Raw genomic sequence first — 19,825 nt, forward strand, 5'->3', positions numbered from 1 at the left:
TATAATCTATAATTTTTATATCAAAAGTCTAAATCCCAAAGAGGATTTTGAAATATTTTGTATGCTCACTCTCCCTCTCTCCTAAATCTCTATAATCTACATCTACTTTTGTTTTGTTTGTTGGTTTGTTGGTATAAAATTAGACATGATAAACCATACCTACTTCAAGCAAAGAACTATGAGGAACATGTAATCCCACGTCAGGTCCTCTGCAGTTCTTTGTCAAGAACGCATACACCACATCAATGGCGAACCTCTTCAACATCGACGACGATTGTTTTGCCTGCGCATGACTATGTCCAATAATATGAGCAATCCCGCTCTCTTTAGCTCTAACAATCTTTCTAGACTCCTCTTTCAGTACACACCCTCCTTCCAACGAATCATTCTCGCCCATTACCATTACTTGGAAGTCAATTATCGACCGAACCGTCGTCTCTTCGTGATGCGGGTAGCTTAGGGTTATGTTACCAGAATCTCCATCATATGGTTCAACACTTTGTTCTTGTCCTTCTCTTTCCACAAATTGTATGATTGCTGAAACTAATCGGTTTTCAAAATCATAATTCTCTTGTAGCATGTCCCTGTAACCATATCTAACTATTGATCTGAACATGGCATACTCTTCTGGCCCAACTCTGCTTATCAGAAATCTTTCCTTCTCGCTAACATAAGGAACCGGAATTGATTTTACGCATACAAAAACTTCCACTTGGTGAAAAGCAGGTAGGTTTGTCACAAAATGTCCGAAAACTGATGGGATGCCACTCACCAGATTAGTGTAAACCAGCCCGATTCCTGGCACACGAACCATGCCTAGGCTCGGCCCCAACAGGAGTATCCTACTCATTGATACCTTGTTCTCCATGTCGAATTGGTACTTTTTTAATGTGCCGTAGTTCCATAAAAACATAATTGCCATGAAGATTGATGACATTATCAGTGGTACCCAGCCCCCTTCTGGGATTTTGTATGAGGTTGCTGAGAGGTAAAGAAGTTCAACTGTTCCGAAGAATAGCAGAAATGCAAGCACCAAGAAGAGATTTTTCTTCCACACGATTAACATCACCATTGCCATTAGGCATGTAGTCACCAACATTACCCATGCCACAGCCACACCTGAAATAAGTTCAAAAAATCATACTACTTAGTGATATACCCATTTGAAAACACTTATGTTGATTATGGGCTTAATGCCATTTTTTAAAATTGGATTAAGAAACCGTGTCTTGAACATTCATTCAACTATATAACTCTCATTAGCCTAATGTAACAAAAATTGTTAGTAGTGGAGATTCTTTTGCATTTCTTGTATGACTTGTTCCGTTGAATTGGTCAGGATTTTGTATACTGATTTTTTGGTCTTTTTGTAAAATAAAAACCAGTAATGAACAGTTCATAAATTCGTTTCATACCGTATGCATGTCCTATCATATTTGTGTCTCCCAGACCGATAGTAACAGCCAAGCATAGAAGCATAAGCATCCAATTGATGTCTGGAATGTATATCTGCCCGCATATTTTACTTGAGGTGTGAATGATCTTTACACGGGGAAAACAACTTAATGCACTGCACTGGCTTATGATGGAGAAGGTAGCAGATATTGCAGCCTGACTTCCTATGACAGCAGCCATAGTGGCCACGATGAACACTGGCCAGAAAACCGGTTCTGAATGCAAGAGAAGGCGTTTGAGTAAATAGATTAACTTATTGAATGCAAAACAAAACCATATATATATATATATATATTATATACCTGGGATGGCTTTGTAGAAACTACTCTGAATATCTTCATGGTGTCTAGACAGGTATGCCGCCTCACCCAAGTATGCAAGAATAAGACACGGATATACTAGAAATGTGAAAGCTATCTGCAATGCAAAACAAAAGATGTTTTCGATAAGCATTATTAAGCAGGCTTTAACATTTTTTGTTAAAAAATATATAATGGTATTTTAATATTGTATTCTTTATGTTGTTTCCCAAGTCAAGGAAGAAGCTATAGATAGAAGATGCATGACCTTTATAGACAAGGTAGAGAAATGACCCAAGTTGGCAAACATTGCTTCGACACCTGGAAAAAGGGTAACAATACTAGATTAAGATTTTTCTAAATTCCTACACTTGGATCTTATTAGCCAAAAGACCGAGAGAGGTATGAAGGTCTGTCTATACCTGTGATTGAGAGAATAACTCCTCCCAATGATACCCAACCTTCAATTCCTGTTGTCCTAAGGAATTTGAACATGTAGATAGGAGAAAGTGCTTGGAAAATCTGTGTGTTCCATTTAATAATGTTATAAATGCCAATAGAGCTCAGACAAACAAGCCATGCTGTGACAACAGGAGCAAACAAGAATGCAACTCGGTGGGTTCCGTAATGCTGAAGCGAGAAAAGCCCCACTAATATGATGCATGAGATAACAACAACATAATCTGAAAGAAAAGAAGAAAAAGAAATTAATAAAAAGAAAATGTTTTTAAAATGCTAGGAAATGTGGAAGATGTACAAGTTCTTACTGTCATGAAGCCCTGAGAATTTGATCTTAACACCTGAAACAGCTGAAAGAACTGCCAGAAACAAAAGGCTTCAAGTAAGAAATAGTCAAAAACAAAAGCAAAAGATAAAAAAAATGTGTATGTTATCTAGTAAAACAGAAAAGGTGACATGTCAATAAGTTGTAAGAACTTAAATTCCAAATGTACAATTAGGTGTATATATGTTATCTAGTAAAACAAAAATGTAGCAGTTATTATTACAATATATAGGCCAATTGTCCTCTATTGTAAGAACTTAAATTCCTTTTCATATTCAGTTAGTGACATATGTCATTAAGTTGTTAGGTTAGGTGACTTAGGTCCTATATAAGGGAATATAGTCCTAGGCTAGAGGCATAAAATCTAGCTCGAATCTCATTCTCTTGGTTTCATCTCCTCTCTATAAATAGAAAAGGTGGTTACCACTTACCAGATATAGCAGGAGTTAGCATGCCATCTGTAATTGTCATAGACGTTCCTAACAAAACAAATATCAGAAGCCCCTTGCAAAACTTTGGATGCCTCTCAAAGAAAGACTTAAGAAAAGTGCTCTCCCAAGTATCCGGCGACGTTTCTTGACCATACGAGGATAATGTCTCATCTGTATCTTGTTGATTAGGCAGTATGCTTAGCCTTGCATGTCGAGACAGCAGAGAGTATAATGCAAAAGTTCCACCTGCACTATGATGCCCTAAGTTAATATCCATACAAACTAAATCTTGTAATTGAGAGTGTTGGACAAAGAAAACAAAAATTATCTACCTTCACCATTATCATCAGCTGACATAACAATGAGTATGTATTTGAAAAGAGCAATGAGAGTGAAAGTCCAAAAAATGAAAGAAAGCACTCCATAGATCTCCTCATCGTCCTCATGGAGGCTCAGCTTGCCAGAGAAAGTGGTCTTGTATACATAAAGTGGAGATGTACTGAGATCACCATAAACTACTCCAAGACTCTGATAAGCTAATGTAAACACACCGGCACGAACTCCTTTCTTCGATTTCTAAACAAGTTAAATAATGGATTCAGAATTCATTATTGATAAGATAATCCTCTAATTTGCATCCAAAACCTATTTTATCAATAATTGACTTGATCCTAATTCCTAATCAAAGTTATCATAATAAACTAATTAATCCGACGACAATTATAGGTATAATGATAAACATTATGACAAATGTTCCTTTAAAGTTGTTATAAACTATAACATTGAATTCAAAACCCTAGATGACAGTTCGAAATTCGAAAGTGAAAGCAATCAGACAGATATTACTCATAAATTAGCGCCATAAAGAGAAGATCAAAAGCGAAAGCAGAAGCAAACGCTCAAACATCATAATACAGTAGTTGTAACAGTTTAAGCAAGAGTATCGTCCTCGATAGACAAGGAAATAGAGAAAGACGCAAGAAAAGACAGAGTACCTTTCGAGAAGCTCCATCTTCGGAGGATTGAAGAGACGTTTTCGGTTCCATTGCAGAGAGTAATTCGCCGAACTTGAATGGAATTCCAAGCAGAAGAAAGGATGGATTGATGAAGAATTTATTAAAGAGAGTAAGAAACGATATTGATGAAGAATGTAGGAAGGAAATAGCAGAATGAAAGAAAGAGAGTGCAAGTGGTGTGTGCCTAAGGAAGTTATACAAACACCTTCAATGCTCTCTCTCTTTCTTTCTTGCCTCTTTGACTATATTTATAAAAATATATATATATTTTTTAATTATTAAATTTAAAAGATTATGTTGTAAGAATTAACAAAAGTTAATTATCTTTTTTTACAATAATATTATCAGAATCTCATATATAATTATATCAAATATTAATGTACCTTTATCCGTTGTTTGTCATTAATTTATATATAATATGTGTATAATTTTTTTTTAACTCTCTTCCTTATATAAACACATTAGGATAATTCTTCTAGTTTTTAAGTTTATTATTATTTTTTTATTTATTAAAAAAAATAATTTTGTTTAATCTAAATTTATATTCTCTCCGACCAAACTTGTATAATTGAGTGATGGTGAGAGATTCAGATTATATTATGGCAATGAAAAGACTTATTATTATTTTATTAATTTTTTATAAATAGTTGTATGTACTATGTAAGTATGTATGAGTAGTCCCAAAAGGGAAGGAAGTAGGTTGAACATTAATTAATCCAATAATTTTTTTTTATTTTTGAGAAAAATAAATAATTCCACATATATTAATTATTGGTGAAAGTCGTGAAATCAGCTAGAAAAATTTACAATGGAAACACTGAATGATCCTTTTCTTCTTTAAGTGGTTTAATTTAAAAGTAACTTTAGATCAAAAGTCAAATTAATGGTATTTTTTTCACACAAGTAATGCAAATGGTGGAAAATCATGGACGGGTCTCAAGAGTCAAGATTACCCTTTTCTTTTTACAAATATTATTTACTTAGGCTGTGTTTGGTACGAGCTACAATATATTAGGTATAAACTATAAGGAGGTATAAATTGTAAGGAGGTATAAGAGAGTATAATTTATATAGACTATTATTGTTTGGTTGGAAGTATAAGACATTATATAAATTATATAGATTTATAATTTTTTGTTTGGTAGATAGTATAAAATTTAAGTATAAGAATAATTTTTTTTTTTTATTTTTGTTAATTATGTTTTTAATATTATTTTTAACTAACCTTTTTGATATTTTAATATTATATAAAATTTATTATAATTACTTTAAATATTACTAATATTATATCAAATAAATAAATAATAATTTAATTATGTTATTATTTTAAATTAATAATAATATATAAAAATAAATATTTAGTATTATTTCATAATTTTGTTTAAAATATGAATGATAATATATATTTTTTTAAATGATTGAATTAACATATAATAATTATAATTAATAATAATAAACGTTTAACTTTTTTTTGTAAAAATAAATAAAATTAAAAATTATTTAAAATTTTAAATATTAAAATTGATAAAATAAGTTTATTTAAAAAAATATTAAAATTGATAAAATAAGTTTATTTAAAAATATAATATAAAATTAAATTAAAAATAATAAAATCTTAATAATTAAACTTTAATGAAAAATTAATTAAACAAATTAATGTTAATATTAAAAAAATAGGATTAAAAAATATTAAAAATAAATTGAAATTTTAATACCTTCTTATAACTGGTTTGAATAGGTACTATATTATACTTGTTTCAAGGTATAACTTATACCTAAATATTAGGTATATATAAATTCAAACTAACCAAACAAGTGTTATACCTTCTAACAAACATAGCCTTAAAGAATAAGCAATAAATAAATGAATAAAGTACTGTCAATCTTAATTAAGTAAATTTAGATCTTTATTAATTTACCCATCATATTGATTCTTTATTATCAAATTAGTAAATGTAACGAATATGCTAATTGAGTATAAGTTAATAATAAGATGATTCGATTTTCTTAATTAATGGTATATTATTATTAATAATAATATTTTCTTCCATTTAATGTGGGGGTGTGATTTGCATTATTGGTGGAAGAAGCTGCACACATTATGTCAAATCAAATCAAATGAGAATCACATATAATTGTTAAGACCCTACTAATATATTAGTGTTTTGGAGAATTATTTATTATCAAATTTTCATCTAAGGGTAAATATGTAAATGAATAAGGAAGGATTTATTGTGATTATTGGTGGGGTTAGATAAGTAGATTCATGTACGGTGAAGAAAAACCCCCATTTAATTAGAGAAATGACTGATCTCTCCTCTTAATTCAAATCAATTTAATGATATATAGACATGTAGGACTTAGAAGGACCCAAAATCCCAAGTGATCCGTACTTGTAATGAATAATCTCAAGTTGCACGTGCATGCACTTATCCACAATTGGTATCGGGTCATCTTTCTTCATCATCTATTAAATGTTCTCTATTTAAGAACTTCCAGTCAATAATGGCTCCCCACCATTTCAATTAATTATAAATACAATATGCCTACATTTTTAAGCAACTTCACAAATTATGGCTTTTCATTTATCATCTTCAAATATGTCAATTCAATTCATCTCAATCATATCTTTTTCATATCCTATCCAAGAGCTCTTTTCATGTTGGCTATAAAAATTCTATTTGGTGTACAAATTAAAATTTTAACTTTTAAAAGAGTTATTTTAACCATTCATTTACTTAATTTATTTTCAAAAATACCTTTAACTTTATATAAATTTTAAATAATAAAAATATTATAATAATTCAATAAATTAAAAACTCCAATAATAAACTCAATAAAAAAAATCCTTAAATAACCAACATCAAAACGAGGTAAGATCCTCGGCTATCAAAATTAGTCTGAACTTCAACTTTTGTCCCTCTCACAGGAAGAGGCAATAAGGTAAATAATAATTTTTTTATTTAAAAAAAAAATACCTTCCCTAACATGGATTGTCTGTTTCCAAATTTCTCTGGTCCAGGGACAAAAGTATAATTATATATATAATATTTTTTAATTTTTTTTTAAAATGTCTGTTTTGCCCCCTTTCAGAGAATCGGGGGAGCGGCAAGATATATCCATTCTCCTGCATAGTTATCTGTTAAAATATGAATTTATTTTAAATATTTATAATTTTAATTTAATAATATATTTTTACTATTTAAGAAGAAAAACAATATCTATAGTACTAGTAGTATTGAATATAACTATTATTTTTATTCTAATTTTCTTCTTTTATGTTGTAATGCTTAAACCATTCTGATACCATTTAAAAAAATGTTAAAAAATTATTTTATTAATAATAAATTTATAGTATGATAAAATACACATTTTAATAAAATAAACAGTATAAGTAGAATATAGTTTATTTATCATATAATAATGTTAATAAAAGAAAGCTCATTTGTTGGACAAGTGGTCTAGAGATGTTCGATGCTAAGCACGGTTTATATCTTACCAACAATGAAAAGGAGACGCATGAGATCAAAAGCAACAAGAGTATACTTTCACAAATAAATACTCCAAAAGTGAATCAAGAAAACAAACCATACTCAACCAACTTCTCTTCAGTTCAGCCATATTAATGCAGCTTTCCCAGACCAGAATAGAAACAAACACACTTTAGAAAGACATATAACTTAAATTTGAATCTGGAATAACTCAAAAGCAGATAAAAAAAATTCAACTATAAGCTCGGAGGCTACGACAATGACAGGTGGTGGACTCGGATGCAATCAAATACTTCTGACCCAAGACTCATCAAAATGGACAAAAACCCACACATTTCCAACACTTTAGAGTTTGTAGATCCGTGCAACTTAACCAAGTGATGGGAAGCAAGCAAATGAGGCAAGAGGATGAGACAGACTCAGTAATTCATGTGTATGGCAATGAAATAGAACCTTTCTTAAGCCGCAGCAGTGTCTGGCTCCTTTTTGCCCTCCTCTTCTTTTGCAGCCTCTTTCTCTGCTTCATTCTCTTTGACAGTAACAGTAACAGGTGCTTCTTCACTGGATTTTTTCTCATCCTTCTCCACAAAGCTCAACTTCTCAACCAGCTCAGCAGCAGCTAAAGCATCTTTGTCCTCCTCCTCTCCTTTGCTCACTTGGGATTCAGCAATTTCTTGTATTGTCTCCATGAAGGATTTGCAATCTGGTGAACCAAGTGTAAACGTTATTCTTAAGTTAGAAGGAGAAACATTAGCATGGGAACCCAATACTCTAGAAGCTAACTACAGACATCAATATCCATCAGACCACTCTGGATTGTCCAGAAGCAGGTGCAGAATGTAATATATGCCAAAACCACAATAGTTGCAAAGTCTGAAGTAGTTTCCCCCGTCATAGAATCCAAGTAATTCCTACATCAAACAAATGCTGAAAACCGTCTTCCTTTCATACCTCAAATCAAAGTCTAACAATATTAACACCTACTTGATTTCCACTTCTACATTTTATTTTTGGCAAAGCACAAAGGGCAAGAGAGAGTATGGAAGTTGATCAAAAGGTAACAGGAATTTTACAAGTAATGAACAGAGCTAATCAAGGATCAACATAGGATAAAATGTTTGAGGTGAAAGTGTTCATTATACAATAGCACTCAATTGCCCAAGCCATACCTATTCATCAGTCAGGCTTATGAGGATACAGAGTTTTCCGCAACATAAAAGATTAACATTATGGACACCAAAAATATCAATAGATACTTTATCATTTATATCCCATAAACAAATTTCCACCAAAAAGAACACATTATGAGACTTTAGACTCCATTTGCTCAAATAAAAGTAAATTGAACTAATCACTTCAAAATTCTTGATAGAGATATGCATATATATCGGCAAAGGAAATACACTAGTTCAGTTGGTTCTCTGGAAAATTATCTTCATCAGGTTTAAGTGGAAGGAAAAGGAGGCAACACTAAAAAAGTGTAAACTTACTTTCAATAGATGGAAATCTGACACAAAAAGTTTCATCTTTAACTTCGCCATCTGCAAAATCAGCCGCATGCCATACACAAGATTTCTCATTCCCAGCGTGTTCCTGAACGGACATCGTTGGAAGAACTACAAAATCATAGGACAGGGATCATTAGATTAGATGCAAAAGATAAGATAAAAGAATGTTGAAGGCAGTAATCAAATACCGTAATGGTTGGCGCAGATCTTAAGGGTCTTAGACTGTCGCATTACGAGACGAACTTTTCCTGTTTCCCGATGTTTCAATAACTTTATAGTCCCAGTGCCTCTTTCCTTCCACTGAGTTTCAAATCGATACAGCTTAGCTTTCCTGAATAATCAAATTAAACGAAATGAAAGCATAAAACCTAGCCCTCCACCGAAACAATGAAGACAATAGACCAGACAGACAGACAGACAGAAATTCCAAGAGAGAGAGATATAGCATACAGATCCAGGATGACATTTTCATCTTCTTCGCCAGTGGTGATGGCAACTTCCTCAAGCTTCACTATCGGAGCAATCTGTGCTCCGGTGTCCTCGTCTTCACCGGCGATTACCTCCTCTTCCTCTTCTCTGTGCTCGGTAGCTTCGCTCGCCATAGATAATCAAGATTCTTCAAAGACGCTAAATTGTGAATGGGTTCGAGAGAGAGGCTGAAGCCTATTGTACTGCCACGTTCTTACGGCGGGAGCCAGAACCGACTACTACCCAGTACCCACTGCGTCAATTTTACGCAGACTACAAATTAATAATAATAATAATTTCTAGAATGTATTTTTTTTTTTTAATTATTGAATATTCGTTTTTTAAAAATAAATAACCGGGCTTAGTTATTTTAAAATAAAGTAGATGAATATCCATTAGTTTTTATGTTTTTATTAATACATAATTGTAATTAAAATAAATAATTTAATTTGTATATTATTTTTGTTATATACTTTTTTATTGTCTAATTTATCATTATAAAAGTACATAAATTTTAATCTATTCATTTATTATTATTATAAATCAAATAAAATGAGGAAATATATATAAAATGAAATTGTTGTAATCTTTTAAAAATAATGTACACAAAAACATATACAAATTTGCATTCAATGTAGCAGGAATTAGTATGTAAATTAAATGAAAAAACAAAATAACTAGTAAGTTGAGACTTGTTTATATTTTTATAGTAAGACTAAATATTAGGAATGATAATGGGCCTATGGGCTGGACTCTGGAGTGGACACACTATCCACTGAATTCTAATTTAGGATTTTATTTTTTTATTATCAGTCATGCTCTATTCGGTTTTAGAAAAGTTCCCGTTGATCACTGTCAAAAGAAATTGTTTTATATAGTTTATATATATATAAAGGGGTAATATATTAAAAAACAATATTATATAAATAAAATAATTTTAACTCTTATAAAATATAAAAATTAATTTTAAGTCTGACATTATAAATTTATTAGTGTTTGTTTCAAAATCTAACAAATATCATCCCAAAGAAAAAAAAAAGTCACAAACGGACAAATTGGAATAAAAAATTTCGGGACTAATTGTAATTGTGATTTTGGCTGATGAAATCCCATGTAATACTAAATTTATCATCCTATTATTAAAAAAAATAATATTATCCTAAAACTAAAATCATAAATAATCATATTTAACTTAAAAGATTATTATCATAAAACTATTAATTTATATGTCAAGTGTCCGTCTTGTGATTAGTCCTTCTCCATATTGTTTGTAAGTTATGTGCACGAATTGAATTGAATAAAAAATCAGTTAAATTTCAAGGAAGTAAAAAAGGTTTTGGATTGAAAGTTTTATAGAAGATAAAGCATAGGGATAGATTTGAAAAAAATAACAATTATATGATAAAAAAAGGAATATCCTTATCCACAAAGGATTATACTATTTATAAATGTATTAGTCATTTTATATATATATATATATGCGTGGTTAAAGAAGGATCTTGAATTAAGTTATAATAGTAGTGATCACAACTGGATATTATGAGTTAGAATTTTGGATTAAAATTTATAATAATATTTTAAAAGTTACAGCAACCATGACCCATCTTACAGCTCTCAATCCCATGAATTAAGTTATGAATATTGAATATAATAGAGCACGTTATTTGATGGCAATGTCAGACCTCACCAACTGTAATTTGCTGGCAATTATTTTTTTTTACTAGCTGGCCATGGCTTGTAGGACTCAAAAAATAAGCTCCCACCCCTAAATATTTTTTTTCATTAATAATAATAATAATAATAAAATTTATTGGGAAAGTGGGTAGGCACCCGTGAAATAATTCTTCTGTTTTTTCACTTAAAAAAAAAAAGCTGTCAATAATAATAAGGGTTAATTTAATGACTAGGGTTAGTTTGAATCTACTTATATACTAGTAAGACGTGTTATTGTCTACACATTTATAATAAATTTTGCGAATAAGATATCATTATCCTTTTAACAAATAAACTATATAATCTGTATAAATAAAAATAATAAGTTAAATCAATTAAACATATTCATCCGAAAGCTAACTATTCAAATAAACATGATATTATCCTCCAATAAATTTGAAGGTCTAACTAATAAGTTGAGTTAAGTCGATCATACTAATCCTAAATTGAAGTTCTTCATGAATGATATCTTGATTGTTGATTTAATTTGTTTTATTGGAATATTAAACTCATCCTCTTGCTATTAATTAATATAAAATGTAAAGTGATGCACCATATTCATTAATCAGAATAAACTGATTAGAAATACACTTTTATACGTCAATCTTACATAAATAAATAAACAAAACGAAGTTTCTTTCATTTTTGGTCTTGTTGTTAAGTCCACAAAAAAAAAAAAAAAAAAAAAATTGGATCCATTCTTATTTGGTATAATTTATTTAAATAAACTATCATATTTTCTTATTTACATTACTATTCTATTAATCAACTAAAGTAATATTTTCTTTTAAATTGTTTCAAATAATCTCAATTCAAACAAGCCAAAATATGAATTGGATTAGATTCAAAATGTTGAATAATATTTTAATGAAATTTATTTAAAAATAAAAAGCTGCTAAGTAGTAGTGTGTTTCGTGAATGAACGAATTTGTGGGGTCCATCCATTAATTTAACAAGTGACTAGAATCTATTTATGAGTGGGTTTGAATTTGATCCACGCCTCCAACACCCTTTCGAATCATGGATAGGTTTTTTATTTTAATAAAATTACTTAGACCAAAAATAATTATAATAATTATAAAGGATAGTATATACTCTAACATATTAATAATATTCATTAATTTTAAACTCAAATTTTGAAATCTCACCAAAATTACACACAACAATTTAACTAAATCAAATATTGTCAACTCCATTGACTTTTTATTATCGAAAACAGTTTGACTTCTCCCCAAAACGGTTAACCAACCGCCATCTCGCCGGCAACACTCACTACCTCGCCGCCGTCCTCCATCAATGGCTTCGCCGCCGCCAAATTCATCATCTTCCAATATTACCCCTCTATCTTGGCCGTAATTACTACAATTTGGATATTCCTCTGACTTTCCATCACCGACCAAATTCCTCACTTCCGTCCATCCGTCCGATTCCCAATTTATCTCCTCTGTATTTGAAACCAATTTACCAATTCTTCTTTTGGTCGAATCCATGTCGATTTCTTCTTCGGAGAAATACTCCGACTGGATCGACGGCCAATCCAGCACGCATCGAGGAGATGGATGATGACGTGTCATCAAATTGAACTCCGGCGCCGCCGACGAAGAGATAAACGGATGTTCAAGGAGCTGATCACAGCTCCACCTCTCCGCCCTGTTCCTCCTCAAGCATTTATCAAGAAAATCCCGGCCGATTTCTGACAACCCATTAGGAAAATCTGGTACCTTGTCGGAATACCCAATCTTGATTAGCGTGTCAGCGCCGTTGTCTTCCCACGCCGGCTTTCCGGTAAGCATCTCGATGACCGTACATCCCAATGACCATAAATCAGACTCAAATCCCTGATACTCCCCTCGAATGACCTCCGGCGCCATCCACAGTGGACTTCCCCGAGTCGGCCTGACTTTAATCTCATCGTCATGTATTAAAATCGCCGACCCGAAGTCGGCGAGCTTGGCTGTGCCGGGATTGGGTCCAAGAAGAATGTTCCTTCCTTTCACGTCACAGTGAACAATACCCTTTGAGTGGATATACCTCAGGGCAGAGGTTATGCACCAAGTGTACGATTTCACGACCTCTTCGTTGCCGGCGCCGCCTGAGAGCGGCGGCGGAAGGTCGGCAACAGTACCACCGGGTAAGTACTCCATAAGTAGATTCCTGTAAGACCCGTTTAACTCCCTAGACACGTCATCTCCGATGTATTGGACCACCCAAGGGGAAGAAACAGAGCTTAGAATTTGGATTTCATTCTCCAAGGCCTGAATCTGTTGGGAATTAGCCGCCTGACTTGAAATCTGAACTGACTTGGCTGCTGCGAGTACCCTGCCGTGAGGGTGGGTGAGGGCTAAGTTTACGGTGCCGAATGAGCCCCGTCCTATGCAATTACCTCTGACCCAACTACTAATGGATTGTGTTCTTGGCTTGTCTTCCATTTTAGCAAGTAGCTAGTATGATTCTTCTGTGTTGCGAGAAAGAGAGAGGAGGGGATTGGGGGTATTTATATGTCAATGATTAAAGAAAAGATGAAAAAAATGGGATTTGGGACAAGTTGTTGTTGTTGACGTGAAAAAGGGTAATGGAAATGAATGATGGCGGATGTTAGTTATCCTTGTCAAAGGAAGGGTGGATGGCCTTGAATGCTTCTTCATTCATACCAGTGGTGCCCTTTTGTTTTTTTATTATTAATTTACAAATGACTGCGTGGGTTCTCAACATGTCACGGATTCGTTGGTATGCTGCTATGTCATGGCGCGTGCCTTCTTCTTTCTTTTATATTTATTTGGTTAGTTTCAATTGTAACTATTATGTAATTTGGGAGCACTATTTGAGACCATATATACATATATCCAAATTAAACTCCATAACCTGTTGATATTGTCAGGAACAATATCATATCTGTCATGCATTTCAGAGATATCTGCAAATTGATATTATGATCCACTTGACTGTTTTTCTAAAAGTACAAAACATTTCATACATTTATATATATATATATATCTTCTTAATTAATTAATTAATGAGGTAGCACACAAAACAAAACATTTGTTGCATCGATCGCTATCAATCGATATTCAGTTCAGATCAAGTTGGGGTAGATTGATTCTTGATCATCTATCTATCTATCTATCTATCTCTTTTTATTGGGGAGTGGGTGTTTGGATGAGATGGGCCAAAAAGCACACCCTTATAAGTAAGTAAGACACATGTGGCGTTGAAATGAGGCTAGCTAATCGATGATCGATCTAAAGAGTGATCTAGAGTTGAAGACATGCATGGTCCACGTATGTATATGCACAAAATGAAAGGCTACCAATACAAATGACAGATCCCCACATCACATGTGTATGTGTGTGTGTGCGCGTGAAAGAGAGTGAGAAATGAATGCAAATTTATTGATTATTCCAATAAGTTTGGGATATAATTCATGAATTTGTTTATAATAATAATATATAATAAATTGAGAAGCAACTTGTTACTTTGGTTGGCTGGAAGAATTGATTAGATGAAAGCTAGCTATGTAATGATCAACATTCAACTAGCTAGCTAGCTAGCCACCATTAAAATTAATTTAAAAATTGAATGCATATATGTATGTTTATGGATGTGTATAGTTAAATTAAATTGTAATTTTATAGCTTTTATTAATTGTGTCACTAAAGATGTATGAATATATATGGTTGGCAAGTGAAGTTTAGGCCATCAACATCTCTATCTTTCCAGAAAGATGCATTGCTTTCCTTTAATCCTTGCCCACCAGACCAGTACGATTTACATACATGGATAATATTATTCTACTTTTTACGAGTACGTACATACTCAGATTTATTGATTGGGTGGGTTACTTTATTATTATTATTATTATTATTTCAAATCGATTCTTAATTAAGACCCCGGCCAGACCATATACCTCCAATTCTTTCTTTCTTTATTATATAGATTTGGATAAACCCGATATATATCTCCAACTCCTCTCTCCTTTTTTCTTTTTCCTTTTGTCTTTTATCTGCCACCTGTCATATCCATAGACTACGCGCCACGTGTATTACTTACCTACACTTTCAAATTGTTTTTCTTTAAGTATCTTTTTTTTTTTTAATAATTTAAAAACAAAAAACCACAAATTTTTATTGATATTTTTTTAATGTGACAGTAATTCTATTGTAAACGGAGAGTAATTAAGATTATATATATGGCTGGCTGGCTGGCTGGCTCCATTAAATACGGCCATAGGAAACAATAAGGAGTTAACTAGCAGGAGTTATAATATATATATATATATATTAATATTAAATGATATGTGGCGTTTGGAAGAGGTGAATTAATTAAATAAATAGGAATATTGTAAATAATTGGATTAAGGGGGGATGGAAGGGGGCAACCCTCGGCCAAAAGCAACGGCCACTTATTGATGGTTGGTTATAGGACAGCCGAAAGAAAAGATAATTTCTCCCCACTCGCTGTCGACTCTGCCTGATGCATGCTTTATTATTATTATTATTATTATTATTATTAATTTGCAGACACTCTAAAAATAGTTATTTTTATTTACATCACTGCCCCCGACTCGTTGACCATTTCCATATATAGCACTTTTCATACACAAATATATATATGTGACTAATTAAAAACCAATATCTACATTTAATTTAGTGCCAGAGATTTTGATTAATGAGATTTAAGTATGTATTAATTTCTTATTTGTTTTCTGAATCTATTATAAATTCAAATTTAATTTTCAGGTAATGGGTTTGCATGAAATAATTACATAAAAAAAAGCAATTAAGCAGTGAATGAAAAAGTAAAGAAAGAAAAAAAGGTGGGAAATGAATGAGAATTTGCAGAAGAGGCAGCAGCAGCAGCATGCAGGCGCCGGACGGACAGTTGTCGGAGACACGATCGACAACAAAATTAGCGAATAAAGAGTAAAGGCCGACAAAAAAGCTACGACGTGCTTTTTTTCATGTCTCCGACGTGTACTATATATATATATATAGACTATAGTCACAGTCCAATAATATTTATATATTTTATGTATCATTAATCATGTTGATATTTTTATCCAAAATTATAATCATTAAATACAAATATTTTTATTTTTATAAATTTTAATAATTTAAAAAATAAAAAAATTAAAAACTTAATTAACTTAATTTCTCATTCACATTGAACAAGATTTAAAAAAAAAAACATAAAAAAATCACAAATAACCGACATCAAACAAGCCTCTTGTAACAACCATATATATCCAATATTATAAATATAATGGTACTATTTTTCTTTATAAATGTTATTGATAATATAAGATATAAAAAACAATAAACAACTCAATAGTGAAAGACATGAAAGAAAAAAGGTTTAATTTAAGTGAAAAAATCATTAACAAATAAAAATCAACCCTATAGCACATGGACTCTGTTGATGTCTAAGCTCAATTTAAGATTAAGAAACCAGAATCAAGGCTCTCAAAATCGAGAGTTTACGTAAAATCGTTTTGTATAAGTAAACTCGTAAAATCGAGAGTTTGCATAAAACCCTAAGAGTTTACATAAAAGCAAATAATTAATTTAAAATAAAATTAATTCATCTAAATATAGATAAATAATTGATTATTATTAAAAATTAATCAATATATTAACAAACTATTATTATAAATAAATAAAATTTATGTATCATAATTATTGTATTTAAAATATTTGTTGTTAAATTATTATAATATAAAATATCATAATCATTTATAATATTTATTATGAAAATTAAAATATAAAAACTAAATACCTACATTATAAAAATAAATCAATTATAAACTACTCATCAAAATAAAAATTAATAATTAAACTATTTTATCTTTCCAGATAATTTATTATATATATATATTAATTATTTATTATGATAACCCTAATTGCTTCCTTTCCGATTATATTTTATCTCACCCCCGCCTCCTCCAATACCCTCTCCTCCATTGTTCTCTTTCCTCCATTGTAGCCTCTTTTTACTTTCACTTTTCTTCCTTCATTTTTTTTGATTTTCTTCTTTTACTAACGATCTTTTGTTTCACATTCTATTATTGACAAATGATTGTAACTTGAAGAATCTAACTATGTAGTCTTCAAAGAACAGACGAGCATTCAACAAGAGAAGAGAAGAGCTAAGAATACAAAAATTGGGTCGATGCTACCCATTTAAACGAGTTTGACGAGTTCACGGTATTAACTCGCGATTTCAGATCGATTTTACTACTGACCGAGTTTCTTAAACTCTTAACTCGTTTTGCTTGAGTTGACTCGTAAACTCGAACGAGTTCACGAGTTAACTCGCGAGTTTGACAGCTTTGACCAGAATGATATAATTGATTTGATTGGTCAAAATAAATCCGAACAAAACATGTTAAAATTACTCTGAGGATAAATATTTAATGTAATCAAACAATCTTCCAATTCTCTTTCATTTCAAATATTTTGAGCACATTTCTAGCCGTATAGTAACTTTGACAAGAATGTCCTTAAAATAGGAAGAATCATTATCTTAATTATTAGTAGTTAATGTCGAATACAAAAATTCATTTAGTTTTAAACTTTAAACATCACCATGAATTGAGTTTTTTTTACCTTTAAAATAAAGAAAAAAGGGTTAATAAGTGAAAATAAAATTGTTATAACATTGAAGCCCAAAGTGTTGGCCACTATGTAACATTATCATCATTATTGATAAATCAACTAAACATCAAGGTTGTATAAAATAGACATGATGATGGGTAATTAATTAATAATGTTTGGATGCATGAGACAATAATTATTAATAATGAAGATGACTAGCTAATTATTTGATGCTGGGAATTAATTAAGACAATTAATTATACATGCCGCTTAATCTAATTAATTAAACATGAGAGAAAGCAAAATCTTGATTATGGATACAATACTTATATTAAATTAAACCTCAATTATTATATATATACATATATCGTGGAGTGAACAGCTAGCTCACTCTTCTTCTTGTCTTGTACATTAACTTCTTATTATAAATTGATCGCCATTATTATTAACATTCATCACACTATATTTTAATATATATGCAATTAATTAATAATAATATTAAAAGACGGTTCGAATATTCTGATCATATATATCAGTAACTAATACATGAAATATAATTATGCAAATTATAATATGCTTGTGCATGCATGGTTGTGGCTGCTTTAATTTGTTGAAACACTAATTAATTAATTAATACTGGTTCCCACGTATAAAATAGTAATTAATAATAATAATAATAGGAAGCACGTACGAACATGTGGAATATATAAGGAGTCCTGATCGATCATCTATATATATATATATATATATATATATATATATATATATATATATATATATATATATATATATATATATATATATCATGTGTTAAACAAAGTAATCATATATATACACACCTACCCACCCAACAACACGACAATTAATAATGCTCCAAACACGATTAAAGCTAACTAATTATTTATGCATGACATCAATGAGTGAATGTTTTAATGCTCTGAGTAAGTTAATAATGATTAATTAACTCTCATATATACTAGAGTACTATTTTCAAAAACTATTAGAATTATATTATTCTTTTATTAAATCATTGGAGTAATTAAGATATATAGCAATCACTACTATTTCTATCAATTATCATAATACCCATGTCATGATTCAGATAAGATTTCCATTATATGAATTACATTATAGGAATGAAATGAGAATGTAAAAATAAAATTGAATAGGTGATCTTTAAAAATAAAATAGAAATAGTGGTTTAGTGTACACATTTAATCAGAATAGAAATATGATTGATAAATGTGTGGAACGAGAATTTGTATGATTGATAGAAGTGTAGTTTTTGGTTAAAAGTATTAATCATTCTCAATAGAGTTTGGATATTTCCATTACATTGATAATTTTAGATTTATTTGAGAGAAATTATTAATATTATTTTATAATTAAAATTAAATCAATATTTTTATTTTATTTTTATTATATTTTATTTAATTAAAAATAAAAAATATTATTATTATTATATTATAATTTTTTTAAATATATAAAATATTGAAATGTGTCCTAATTTAATAAAATATAAATATCTAATATTTTATTATATTAATTATATGTATATTTTTTTAAATACATATAAAAAAATAGTTGAATGATTCAATTTTTTATTTATAAATAAAAATTATATATCAAATAAAATAAAGTCTTTAAAATATTATATATTAATAATTAATCAAATTAAATATAATATTTTACTTAATAATATATACTTATAACATTACATAATATTTTTAATAATATTTTTTATTAAAATATTTTATATTTAACTTTTCTAATAATTTTTAAATATTTATTTTATATAAAATTGTTAATTTATTTTTAAGTTTTTATATTTTAATTAATTAATTATAATTTTGTTATTAATATATAATATATAAATTAATTATATTAAAATAATTTTACTATTATTAGTTATTATAATTATTATAAAAAAATATATTTTATTTTATTAATTATATTTTATTTTAAATAATTTATCAATATTATTTAAATAATTGAAATAATTTATTTCAATAAATAAATTAAAATTTTTATTATTATTTTAAATATAAAATAACGTCTAATATAACTGTA

The 19,825-nt window shown here is 29.9% G+C and overlaps 3 protein-coding genes across 3 annotated transcripts; all 3 read right to left on the reverse strand.

The window, feature by feature from the left end:
* Window positions 1-59: 59 nt before the first annotated feature.
* Window positions 60-4,136, reverse strand: LOC124914934 (potassium transporter 1). Its single transcript, XM_047455567.1, has 9 exons — window positions 3,965-4,136; window positions 3,302-3,545; window positions 2,970-3,215; window positions 2,522-2,572; window positions 2,177-2,437; window positions 2,023-2,075; window positions 1,758-1,872; window positions 1,416-1,670; window positions 60-1,119 (listed from the first exon to the last, which is right to left on the reverse strand). The coding sequence occupies exons 1-9, from the start codon at window positions 4,013-4,015 to the stop codon at window positions 140-142; spliced, it is 2,256 nt and encodes a 751-aa protein (XP_047311523.1). The 5' UTR covers window positions 4,016-4,136; the 3' UTR covers window positions 60-139.
* Window positions 4,137-7,510: 3,374 nt separating this feature from the next.
* Window positions 7,511-9,698, reverse strand: LOC124914682 (ran-binding protein 1 homolog a-like). The gene is made up of 4 exons (XM_047455277.1): window positions 9,435-9,698; window positions 9,173-9,315; window positions 8,967-9,092; window positions 7,511-8,179 (listed from the first exon to the last, which is right to left on the reverse strand). Exons 1-4 carry the CDS (start codon window positions 9,584-9,586, stop codon window positions 7,935-7,937), a joined length of 666 nt encoding a protein of 221 aa, XP_047311233.1. The 5' UTR covers window positions 9,587-9,698; the 3' UTR covers window positions 7,511-7,934.
* A 2,558-nt stretch (window positions 9,699-12,256) lies between these two features.
* On the reverse strand, window positions 12,257-13,792 carry LOC124916282 (mitogen-activated protein kinase kinase kinase 17-like; the record flags this gene model as incomplete). The annotated part of the gene is made up of 1 exon (XM_047457008.1): window positions 12,257-13,792. A coding segment is annotated over exon 1 (1,338 nt), but the record flags the coding sequence as incomplete, so codon positions are not given.
* Window positions 13,793-19,825: the final 6,033 nt, after the last annotated feature.

The sequence above is a fragment of the Impatiens glandulifera genome, chromosome 9 (assembly GCF_907164915.1).
Source record: "Impatiens glandulifera chromosome 9, dImpGla2.1, whole genome shotgun sequence".
Taxonomy (NCBI): domain Eukaryota; kingdom Viridiplantae; phylum Streptophyta; class Magnoliopsida; order Ericales; family Balsaminaceae; genus Impatiens; species Impatiens glandulifera.